The following is a 12,380-nucleotide window of genomic DNA, read 5'->3' as shown; positions in this document are numbered from 1 at the left end:
CCTTCCAGGGCTGTACTTGAGTCTGTTTTAAGTGGAAGTGCACTGATGTGTATCAGACCCTGGGGCTGGGGGAGGAGGGATTGGGAATAGCAGCGGCTTGTCTGTGCCCAGTGCTGCTGGCACACACTTGCTTGTTTCCAATCTGTTTCAGTCGTCGCTGTTAAGTGCCCTGCTGGGGGAGCTGCCCCGGAGCCAGGGGCTGGTCAGCGTGCACGGAAAAATCGCCTATGTTTCTCAGCAGCCCTGGGTGTTTGCAGGAACTGTGAGGAGTAATATTTTATTTGGGAAGAAGTATGAAAAGGAACGATACGAGAAAGTCATAAAGGCTTGCGCTTTGAGAAAGGTAAGGACTTTTGAGTTACACACGCTTGAATTTCAAGTAATAATAGTGTTGATTGAAATGACAAGGTTGAGTTCCTTTTTTTATTTTTTTTGAAAGCTCTTTGGGCATTATTTAATGCTTCAAGCTGGTCTTGTGGGCAGACGCACCACATGTAACTGCACAGAGGCACTGCTGTTTTAATCCTGATGTCATGAGGATCACAGGATGCTTCTCTTGTTTTGTGAAGTTTTATTCACTTTGCACTTTTTAAATGGACAGTTATAAAAAAAAAGAGTAGCGTAAAGAGCCCTCATGTACCCATCCCCCAGCTTTAACCATGCTCTGCTGGGGGAGGAGGAGGAAGGCTGACCATTCCCCCTGCCCTCTGCCAGCCTCACCCACACCCCGAATTATTCTGATGCAGAACGTAGCCCTCCTGTAGTTCGTCTGCACGTGTTTCCTTCATTATCTCTGAAAGATAAGAAGTCCTCTGAAAAGAAACCATGTTATCACCCTTGAAAAGTGACCACAGGTCCTTAATATCATCACTGTCCTAGTCCACGTGTACATTTCGTTAATTATCTCAGCAGGAAATCTGGTCAGCCATTGGTTTGAGTCAGACCCCACGTAAGGTCCGTACTTTGCTCTTGGCTGATTTATTTCTGGGGTCCCTTTCAGTCTCTAGGTTTCTTCTCCCCTTGATTTTTAACTTGCGATTTATTATTTTAAGAAAAGGAAATGCTTTCAAATTTATTTTGAATATTACATCATTGTTTTTGCAGAAAATGGCAAGATGAAATGTTGAACTGTACTTGGGATTTAAATAAAACTGATGAATGAATGATAAAAACTGAACTTACTTGATAGGACAGTATAATTTAGCAAAAAGGAAAACAAAACGGTCCGTAGTGATAAATATTATGTGACTCCCTTTGGGTTATAAAAATCAGTGGATAATGGCGATAAAGGGCTCTCCCTGGGGTCTGCTCGATGCAGGCTGGACATCCGACTGTTCTTTTATACTGTGTGGAAAAGGCCAGGACAGACTTTTAAAGGTATGGAATTGAAGGCTCCCAGCCAGAGTAGTGAGGAAATAGTAATTTTGCTTGAACAATGTCTTGAACATGATAGATTTTATCAGGCGAGTAGCATTTTATGATGTGGACAAAACATAATTGCTTGTTTAATGGGCTTCTATTTCTTTCCCCTGGGTCATTGTTAATGAGAGATTATGTGTTTTCAGAAATGACATCAGGTTAGCAGTGGTGAGCGAGATTTTTTGTTCAATGGTGTATACTGTGTAAGGAGAGGGAGAAAGCAGTGGTGATAACTGCCATTTATTTGGAGTCCACGTGCTAATCACTTTTTTGCCTGTCGTGCGTGCGCCCACCCACCCACGCACGCACACACACATACCAGTTTTTAATCTTTTACCAGTGCTTTTGATGGCATGCACCACCCTCATTTTATAGTTGCTAGAACTGAGGCTTATAGAGATGAAACAATTCACGTAAACATCTGCAGCTCAAGTTCAGATTTTTCATGACCCCAAATTCCATGCTTCAAATTCAGATCTTTCATGACCCCAGATTCCATGCTTCAAGTTCAGATTTTTCATGACCCCAGATTCCATGCTTCAAGTTCAGATTTTTCATGACCCCAGATTCCATGCTTCACGGGGCCATGACGCCTCCCAGCAGAGGGAGTTTATAAGGAAGAGTGATTTTTAAAGTTGGGTAATTGAGGCGGAGACCAGTGGTGACACTGGTGAGAAGCCAGACGCCGAGAGGCAGTGGCCCCAGTAGCCCATCTGCAAGCCTGGTGGGCGAGGGTAGGACATCAGCTCTGCTCCAGGAACGGTGTTGTGGAGCATTTAGAAAAATGGGGATGATGCAGCAGTTAACATCCAAAGCTGGATTCGAGGATGTCAACTTTGAGCATACAACAGGCATGTACACAGAGTAGCAACAGTTAATTCAGATATAACTGGAGAAGTTCCTTAGGCAGACACCGTCATCAAGTACTTGTGGACGTGGCATGTGATACCATGAGGGTGAGTCTCCTCAACGCAATGACTGCCGGGAGCGAGGAGCTGAAGAGGCCACCGTGTGGCCCATGTACCTTGACGTTGTGCACGTGTGAAGATTACAACCCTAACTGGGTACCAGGAGCTGAAGTTTTCCTTCTCATATTTACACCACTGCCTTTTCAGCTCATAAACTACTAGGTAACCTTATTCGACATAACTACTGTTTAATTTTATTTAATTTATATTTTATATTTTATATATTTTTATTATTTATTTATTTATTTATTTTGAGAGAGAGAGAGAGAGAGAGAAAGAGAGAATGCATGTGCAAGTTATCAAAGGACAGAGAGAGGGAGAGGGAAAGAGGAGCAGGGCTCACCTGGGCTCTGGCTCACCCAAAGCAGAGTTCATGCTCACCCAGTGTGGGTCTCGAACTCAGGAACAATGAGATCATGACCTGAGCTGAACGAAGTCAGATATTTAACTGATTGAGCCACCCAGGTGCCCAATGTAACTACCCTTTAAATGATTTAAATAGAGGTGCTATGAGCGTCCAAGAAGATTTTTTAAGAGTAATAGAAAAGTACTGAAATTCTGTGTGGCCAAGAACATTCAGATAGATATGTATGTGCTCCAATCAGGAACAGTGTTTTCACATAAGATAGAAAAGGAAAAGTTTTTGCCTTAACTTGCCTCCTTCAACACTGAGCCAGTTGTAAATGATATGTTTAACTCTTGGCCCCTAGCACGAGAAATTATATTCCGTTGCCACAGAGGCTGGGAGAGCATTCCTGAAAAGAGGGACATTAAACTTATTTTAGCCCAAATAGATGTCACTTACTAAATAATGAGTAAATTATGTGATTTTTTTTTTTTTTTTTTAATGGGACAATTGAAGAAGGTGGGGTGTGGAGTATGCGATGAACAGAACACAGGCATTTTCTTTTCACCTTCCTCAAGCTTAACTCCTGATGCCCAGAGCAGACTCCGAAGAGCCAGGCCAGTACTTGCCTGTTTCTTTGCACGGCCTTGCTTTTCTGGTGATAGCTCAGCCCTGCCTTTCTACTCCCCACATTTGACCATCCCTGGAGAAAAGCACATGTTGGGACGGTGGCTGCCATTCAGCGTTTTCCCCAGGGACTGATGCCTTTGCCACCGCCACATGGGACGACTGGACCAGTGTGTGGGCCGCCTCTGGGGCACGTGGACTCTGGCGGGAAGGGCCCCTGCAAGGCGGGCTGTGCTGCGATTCTTGTATTCATGGCTCCATGTTGATAAACATGGTCGGTTACCTGTTCTGCGTGACACGGCATGTGGGGTCAGGGCCCCTTGTGCTCCTTCCCTCCTGGACAGAAAAGGAGGCCGGGCGTGAAGATGTAGTGAAGGGTGGAGTCCTGGCCCCAGCCTTGTCACTTCAGACACATCCTGTTACCTGTCTGGGCTTCTCCCGTCTGCTCCGAGTGACGACAGTGGGTCTGAAGATTTCCAAGAAGTTTGGCTGCAGTTCTGAAATGCCATCTATGACTCTGTTTAGTGATTGGTAAGGGCTTTAGGAAACCACAGAACCACCTGATGAGTTACGAGATCTTTTGCTTTTCTCCTCTTGGACCCCATGTGTCAACGGATGGGCATAAGATGGCTACAGAGAGTTGTGGCGTCCTGGAATTATGTTGCCCGTAGATACAAAGACTGCATGTGTAGTAGAAAGGCCTTGGCCTTTGGAGAGAGACAGTCTTGAGAATTAACTTGGGATGTTAGTCCATTTCCTTATTAAATGGTGGGCATATGGGACTTCTGTCGAGACTAAGCAGACATGCCGGGTTTTTGAAAAATGGTAGCTATTGTTACAATTATAGTCCTTTTCTCTAAATTCGTATATACATATAAATATAATAGAGATTTCTCCTTATAGCCTCCCCTAAATCTGGAGGGAAAACAAAACAAAAAAGGGCAACATTTCTTATGTGTATATTACTAACAACTAGATGTGTTACACTAGATCTAATTGAAGTTTACTTAAGTCGTTGAGCAGATAATATTTCTGAAATAAAATAGGATATGAAGTAATCACATTTAGTAACATCCATTTAGACTGATGACATACTCAGAGTGACACTGTAGCAAGTTACAGAGTATAGTTTAGGGAACAGCTGGTTAAGTCCAAGGCCCTGGAGACAGACAGTTGTGGATTGAGTCTCAGTCTATTTACCAGGTCTGTGATTCGGGTTACAAAGCTTGAGTTTCTTCGTCTATGAAATGGAGATGATCAACCTCATGTGGTATTTTTTAGGACGAAATGCAATAACTTTCTTAAAGCACCTGATTGCTAGGGATGTAACAAGCATTCTATAAATGTTAGAATAGTGTTGAAGAGATACTGCCTCTTAATTAATAAAAGAGCAGCCAGTTTTGTGTAGAATCACCTCTATAAAATGTGACATGTTAGAAAAGAAGGTATTTGAGTATATAACTTCCATTATTTGAGGTGATATTTGTTATAGGTGCTCTAACTTAGTACGTTACATAAACCACCAACAAAGATAGTGTCTAACAGAAGATAAGCAATGTATCACATGACATTTGTCTGGCTATTTTACGTTGGAAGACTTTTTAGCATTTTTGGGTAATACATACTTGAAGGTGTAATATTGATAAATTCAAGTTTAGTATTTTCTCACATAGGTCACTCGAATTTATAAGCCTCTCTGGGGTGCTCACAGGCTTACAGTTTCTTCTATTTACTACATTTCTGCCAGCTTGGACATTTTCTTTTCTGATAACATTGACGGTTGTAGAATGATTATTGTTTTATCTTTAGTTTTTCATCTCTCACTTGAGATCGCTTTTACCTATGACATAGGAAATAAATAAGTACAAAAGGGATCTATAAGGCTAATCAAAATATGGAGACCCTAAGTTTATCGATACTTGTGTGTGTATAGAGAAGTCTTCAAGTCTTAATTTTGATATTATAAGTATACTTTTTATTTTAAATATACTTTAAAAAATGTCTGTTTATTTTTGAGAGATAAAGAGCACAAAGAGGGAAGAGGCAGAGAGAGAGAAAGAGAGACAGAGAGACAGAGAGTCCAAAGGAGGCTTGGAGGTGTCAGCACAGAGCCCGACGAGGGGCTCGAACTCACGAACTGTGAGATCATGACCTGAGCCGAAGTCAGACGCTTAACCAACTGAGCCACCCAGGTGCCCTTAAATATACTTTTAAATATATTTTTCAGTAACCACTTGGGGCAGCTTGATGAGGAAGGAAGAGTAAAAGGCTATGAATAGAGACAAACTTCATTCAGATTCCATCCATTCCATTTAACAGCTGGCAGTCCTCAGACTGTTATGTAACCTCATCTCAGTTTCCCCATCTGTGAAGTGGGGCTAATTCTTTGCAGCTTGTGAGGATTAGAGATAATCACTGTCAGACAACCAGGCACCAGGCTTGGTGCATAAATCTTACCCTCTTGGAGCTGGGGGAGATAAACCGTGCATGCGTGTACAAATTATGAAGCAGAATACGGTGGGCCCTTCCTGAGAAATCAAGGTCTTGGGAGTGTAGTAGAAAAAGGGTGAGTTCTGATTCAGGAAGCTCGAGGATGGTTGGGGAGTTGACAGGCCATGATAGGAAGGCCAGTCATGGGAGAAATGTTAGGAACAAAGCCTCGGAACTCAGGCTGTTTGACTCGGGATCCAGCCCTCCTTTGCCCCCCAGGCCTCGAGTCTGGCTCTCCTAGACTGTCAACAGTCTGCTCAGTGGTATTTCTACTGAAGTCTCCACCATTGCCAGAGGGCACTCGACACAGGTTTTGGGCCTGGTGGCATCAACCCAGCATCGCTGTTTCTTGGCTTTCCTCTGGTCTTGTATGTGTGCTTTTTAGTGAAAACCATTACAGAGGAAAGAGTTGGTTAAATGTCACTGTGATGTAACTAACATTAGAATATCTTCTTCTCACTGGGAGATTGGGAGAATTTGAAATATTATGCTCAACTCAGGCTTTTCTCCTTTAACTGAAACAGAAAAATTATGGTTCGAAAATTAGCCTGACTCAGATTTCACTTCATATTCTTTGAAATGTTGTCCCCACTCCCCTCCGCCATCCCCCCATCTGATGCTTGTCCATAGTTTGCAGAGTCAACAACACACTCAAAATCCTACTACCGGGCTCAGAGAGTGTCCGTTCCGTGTTCCCTAACTGTGCTAAGTGAAAGGGTGGATTTTAAGTGCCTTCTCTAGAAAATGGCTAAGGTTGCTCTGCCACAGTCTGGTGCTATTTTAGAAGGAGAACAAAGCAATATAAAATCAAGGCATAAAAACCTAAGAACACTTTGCAAGGACTGTCAACAGTGACTTGGAGGCCAAGTAAACTGTGTGGGTGGGTGGAGGCTGGGAGCCTATCTCAAAATGGCCCATTGTTTTTAATGGAAAGCAAAAGCAAGCGATGGTGTTGACTTCTGACTTCAGCAAAAAAAAAAAAACAAACCCGCGTGAAATAGTGGATTTTCATGATTGAGCAGTTGCTGCCTTTCATTTACCGTAATCCACTTAGGCTCTGAGCATGCAGGGAATTCTGGGAGTCTTTGTACGCTGTCAGGGAATGGGTTAGGATGGGGTGCTCTCTCTCCCTTCTCCTTTTGGTGGTGTGCTTGGCATGTTGTGATTCACCCTGAGGGGTCCCACTGTTGGTTTGATCAGAAAATCTGTATCAGCCACGAATAGCAGGTCATGATGATTTGTGTCCTTTTCCTACGTATAGAAGGTGTTTGTCCACGGTTTTGATTGTCACGGCATCCTCGAGCTTAGCCATTCTTGTCTCTCCAGCACATCTTGTAGAAGAGGAAAAAGAGGCTTAGGGAGATCATTGGACATGCTTGTCATGGACATTCCAGCATGCCGCTTGCTTTCTCCCCGATTTGCCAAAGTTAGAGACGAAGAGATGAGGGTTTATCCGTAGAAAGTGTTGCTGTGTATCCTAAGTCTATGCTTGAGAGGTGTGGTAGGTAACCAGCAAACTCCCCCACATTCTGCTTGTCGATGCTAGGACCTGTCTAGTGACAATTACAAGCCATCTAAATAAAGGTTTCTAATACAAGGTAATTAAACCTGTTACCCTGTCCTTTAGGGGATGTTCTTATTACTCCCTTTTTTTTCTCCAGGTACTATGATTGGTTCATTTCTTTCTTTTTTTTTTTTTTTAAATATAATTTATTGACAAATTGGTTTCCATACAACATCCAGGGCTCATCCCAACAGTGCCCTCCTCCGTGCCCATCACCCACCTTCCCGTCTTTTCCAACCCCCATCAACCCTCAGTTTGTTCTCAGTGTCCAAGAGTCTCTTATGGTTTGCCTCCCTCCCTCTTTGTAACTTTTTTTCCCCCTTTCCCCTCCCCCATGGTCTTCTGTTAAGTTTCTCAAGATCCACCTATGAGTGAAAACATGTGTCTTTCTCTGACTTATTTCACTTAGCATAATACCTTCCAGTTCTATTCATGTTGCTGCAAATGGCCGGATTTCATTCTTTCTCATTGCCAAGTAGTATTCCATTGTGTATATAAACCACAACCTCTTTATCCATTCATCAGTTGATGGACATTTAGGCTCTTTCCTTAATTTGGCTATTGTTGAAAGCGCTGCTATAAACATTGGGGTACATATGCCCCTATGCTTCAGCACTGCTGTATCCCTTGGGCAAATTCCCAGTGGTGCTATTGCTGGGTTGTAGGGTAGATCTATTTTTAATTTGTTGAGGAACCTCCACACTGTTTTCCAGAGAGGCTGCACCAGTTGGCATTCCCACCAACAGTGCGAGAGGGTTCCCGTTTCCCGTTTCTCCACATCCTCGCCAGCATCTATAGTCTCCTGATTTGTTCATTTTAGCCACTCTGACTGGTGTGAGGTGATATCTGAGTGTGGTTTTGATTTGTATTTCCCTGATGAGGAGTGACGTTTAGCATCTTTTCATGTGTCTGTTGGCCATCTGGATGTCTTCTTTAGAGAAGTATCTATTCATGTTTTCTGCCCATTTCTTCACTGGATTATTTGTTTTTCGGGTGTGGAGTTTGGTGATCTCTTTATAGATTTTGGATACTAGCCCTTTGTCCGATGTGTCATTTGCGAATATCTTTTCCCATTCTGTCTGCCTTTTAGTTTTGTTAATTATTTCCTTTGCAGGGCAGAAGCTTTTTATCTTGATGAGGTCCCAATAGTTCATTTTTGCTTTTAACTCCCTTGCCTTGGGAGATGTGTCGAGTAAGAAATTGCTGCGGCTGAGGTCAAAGAGGTGGTTGCCTGCTTTCTCCTGTAGGGTTTTGATGGTTTCCTGTCTCACATTCAGGTCCTTTATCCATTTTGAGTTTATTTCTTAAATAATATTCATATATAACTTGATAGATTCCCAGATCTTCACAAGAAAGCATGAAGCTTCTTCTTAGCTTTGAGTTCCACCTGGCTTGTGTGGAACAAGCATCTACTTAATTCAGCTGATCACCTCAGTGTCTCTTGAACACTTCCCTTTTGTTTTTCCTTTCCAGACTACTCTTCTCATTTCTTGTACAGATCTCGTGAGTCACTCTATCACCATGCCTTAAATGTGAAGACAAGGGGGCCGCCTGGGTGGCTCATTCGGTTAAGTGTCCGACTCTTGGTTTCGGCTCAGGTCATGATCTCACAGTTCATGAGACTGAGCCCCGCGTCAGGCTCTGTGCTGTCAGCATTTTTAAAGCGAATAAACCTAAAAAAAAAATGTGACGGGGTGCCTGGGTGGTTCAGTTGTTTAAGTGTCCCAACTTCAGCTCAGGTCATGATCTCATGGTTCACGGGTTCAAGCCCTGCACTGGGCTCTGTGCTGACAGCGGGAAGCCTGCTTGGGATTCTCTCTCCCTCTATCTCTGCCCCTCCCCTGCTTATGGTCTCTAAATAAATAAATAAACAAACAAACTTAAGTAGAAGACAAGGGTCAGGTGTTAGTTAACCTTCTCTGAGGGTGGGAAGCTGAGGTCGAGATCAGCAAACTGGCTGGTTAAGACACACTTGTTCTTTTAGGGGCGCCTGGGTGGCTCAGTCAACTAAGTGTCCGACTTTGGCTCAGGTCATGATCTTATGGTTCGTGAGTCTGAGCCCTGTGTCAGGTTCTGTGCTGACAGCTCAGAGTCTGGAGCTTTCTTTAGATTCTGTGTCTCCCTCTTTCTCTGCCCCTCCCCTGTTCATACTCTCTCTCAAAAATAAGTAAACATTAAACAAATTAAAAAAAACCCCACACTTGTTCTTTGATAAAGGAAGTCCCGTGGCTTTCCAAGTCATGTGTGTGCCGCCAGCTTGCACAAGTAGCCCTTGGCACAGACCTCCAGAGTTGCACGTCCAGCTGCAACCTGATGTCCTCCGTAGGCATCTTGGCTTGCCCATAACCACGATCTCAAGTTGCATCTGCTGTCTTGCCCAGCTCAGTAGCCGGTGAGGCAGTTCTTCCCCTTTCTCACATGGAGGACGACACATCGCTCCTCTTCTGCCACCACGACCCCACCCCTTCATCCACAGGTGTTACAGGCTCGACCTTTGAAATTTGCCCGGAACCTGACCACTGCACTCCATTTCTGCTGTTCTCACTCTGGTTCCAGCCACAGCCTGCTCTCACCTACGTTCTTGCAGAATCCTCCTGATGTGTGCCCTGCCTTTACCGGGTGCCCATACCATCTCTTTTCCACAGAGAGGCAAGAGGGATTTCTCAAAACCCTAAGCCAGGTCATGTCCTCCTCCCCATTTCACTGGGAGTGAAACATGCCCCCCGCCCCTTTACCTCTGCCCTTGCTCTCCCCATTCTTTTCTCATTTTGTTTAGCTCTGCTGGCCTGCCTGCTAGTCCTCCAACACCTTGGGCACCCATCTGCCCTATGGCCTTTGCGCTTGCTTGTTCCTGCACATGGAATGCTTTTCAGTTTCTGCAGGTGCACTTAATCTGTCTGTGAAAGCCCCTCTGATCAGAGACCTTCCTGACCCCCATGTACGATGCACTTCCCCTGCCCCTCTCCCCCTGAGCCGCCTTTGTTTTTCTTCTTAGGACTTGCACTCATGCTAATTTTTCATAGTGTCAGTCTCCCTCCACGGAAACTCAAGGGACTGTCTTCCTACAACCAAATTCATTGTGCCCAGAACAATGCCAGACATACAGTCGATGTTCAATAAAACATCTGTTAAAATGGTGAAATGCATAAATACTGTGGGGAAAAGCTGCCGAATGAAAACAAAAAGCCCTGAGTTTGTTGGAAAGGTTCAGGGTTACAATTCTGTCTCTTTGAAATATCATCTATTGTAGTTGATCCCATACGAGTATGAAGAACCGGTGCTGCAAGTCTAGGACGACAGGAGGATATATTTTACATCGTTTTCTTCTTTGTGTCTCCGTGCAGGATTTGCAGCTTTTGGAGGACGGAGATCTGACCGTGATAGGCGATCGGGGAGCCACACTGAGCGGGGGGCAGAAGGCCCGGGTCAACCTTGCGAGGTAATCGCGGTTCGGTTGCCCTCCCGCGCCTGTGCTGTGTGCGGCTCCCAGGGGCGCCTCACCCGAAACCACCTGCAGCTGCATTGGGGGGGGGGGTGCGCCGTGGGAAGCACGAATCTTGCATTATTACGGCGGCTCTCGGCATGAACGCGACCCGAGTTGTTGCTGAACGCCGTCAGGCCTCAGAGAGGTGGGGGTGTGGGGCGTTCTCCCGGCTGACGGCGCTTTATGTTTCTAGAGCAGTGTACCAGGACGCCGACGTCTACCTCCTGGACGATCCTCTCAGTGCCGTGGATGCGGAAGTGGGCAAACACTTGTTTGAACTGTGAGTTTGCCTGCTCCGGTCACTTCTGCTAAGAACCGCGTGGGGTTTGGGGAAGAGGGCTCGGGAAAGCCTGGACGCCTCGGTAGACTCCGCTGCTTCTGCTCAGGCGGCCGTCTTTCTCCTCCCTTCCCTCCACAGACGATCTGTTTTAGAGACATTTTCGGGGAACAAGGGGGAAGATGCAGACGGTGCTTACTGCGTCGGGGGCGGGGCGGTGAGTGGAGAACAGGCTTTAGGGGGTTAAGAAATAGATGGCAGATTTCCCCTTGCTACTTGTAGGTGATAAACAAGACGTTGGTGGTGGAATAAAAAGGATGCTGGATGGTTTTCTGAATTGAAGAATGGGACTTGGTAACGTGGTGCTTGGCTGCCAGGTTCTTTTCCTTCATCATTTTTGTTGATGGCACATTTAGAAGTGCAGTTTGCTGGTTTGTGCTAATTATCCCGTAGGTTAGGAAGTACTTGGTAAAGTCTAGAATAGTTTAAGAATGACTTATCCCGTATCACAGGATGGTTTCAATAATTGAGTGTTGCTTCTGAAATGCCCAGAGTCTAAGAGACCCCCAAAAACGAACCACCAGAGTCCAGAGTCAAAGCTAAGCAGCAAGGGTCATTTATTGCAGGTTCGAACCTGGACCTCTGCGCCTTCATTGCCGGTGACGCCAAGAGGTCCTGAGAGAGGTTTTTACACCCCTTTTATAGACAGGTACAAACAAGTCATGGGGAAATCAGGAATTTTCCACAGTTACAGAGCTGCGATTGGTTGGTGTTTAAAGTTGGACACTTAACAGTATTCGATTGGTTCCTGCCTTCAGGTCAGACCACAACCGGGGGTACGGGTATCACAATGATTGATCAGGAGTACACGGATGTGCCAAGTAACAATGGTTGATCAGGAATATACGGATGTGCCAGGCAACAATGATTGATCAGGAGTACATGGGCGCGCCAAGCAATTGTACAGAAGCGGAACAAGCTGGTTAAGCTTGGTTAGGTTTCAGTTTCCCGTAACTTAAGCTTTTAAGTTTTAATTTTCTCAGGCCTCTCACTTCATGGATTCTTAAAATTAATAGGTAAGGGCCCCCACATGTAGGGGTAACTTGAATTTGAAACTAGATACCCAGAACCTAGCTTATCTCCTGGCTCTCACTTTGTGTTTTGGGAATTGGTTTTCATCGGCTCTTGCTCAGTCGTGAAACCAC

At 44.9% G+C, this 12,380-nt stretch overlaps 1 protein-coding gene across 13 annotated transcripts in view; it reads left to right on the top strand.

The window, feature by feature from the left end:
* Nucleotides 1–12,380, top strand: part of ABCC4 (ATP binding cassette subfamily C member 4) — a 284,608-nt gene that overhangs the window by 125,175 nt on the left and 147,053 nt on the right. For all 13 annotated transcript variants that reach the window (XM_042929130.1, XM_042929159.1, XM_042929140.1 and 10 more), the window contains 3 exons: nt 152–343; nt 10,759–10,853; nt 11,092–11,178. In XM_042929130.1, the coding sequence (XP_042785064.1) occupies nt 152–343; nt 10,759–10,853; nt 11,092–11,178 (374 nt within the window). The remainder of the gene's footprint in view (nt 1–151; nt 344–10,758; nt 10,854–11,091; nt 11,179–12,380) is intronic.

This window comes from Panthera leo, chromosome A1 (genome assembly GCF_018350215.1).
Source record: "Panthera leo isolate Ple1 chromosome A1, P.leo_Ple1_pat1.1, whole genome shotgun sequence".
NCBI classification, from domain to species: Eukaryota; Metazoa; Chordata; class Mammalia; order Carnivora; family Felidae; genus Panthera; species Panthera leo.
The sequence above is the reverse complement of the archived record's forward strand: the minus strand, read 5'-3'. Positions and strand labels throughout refer to the sequence as shown.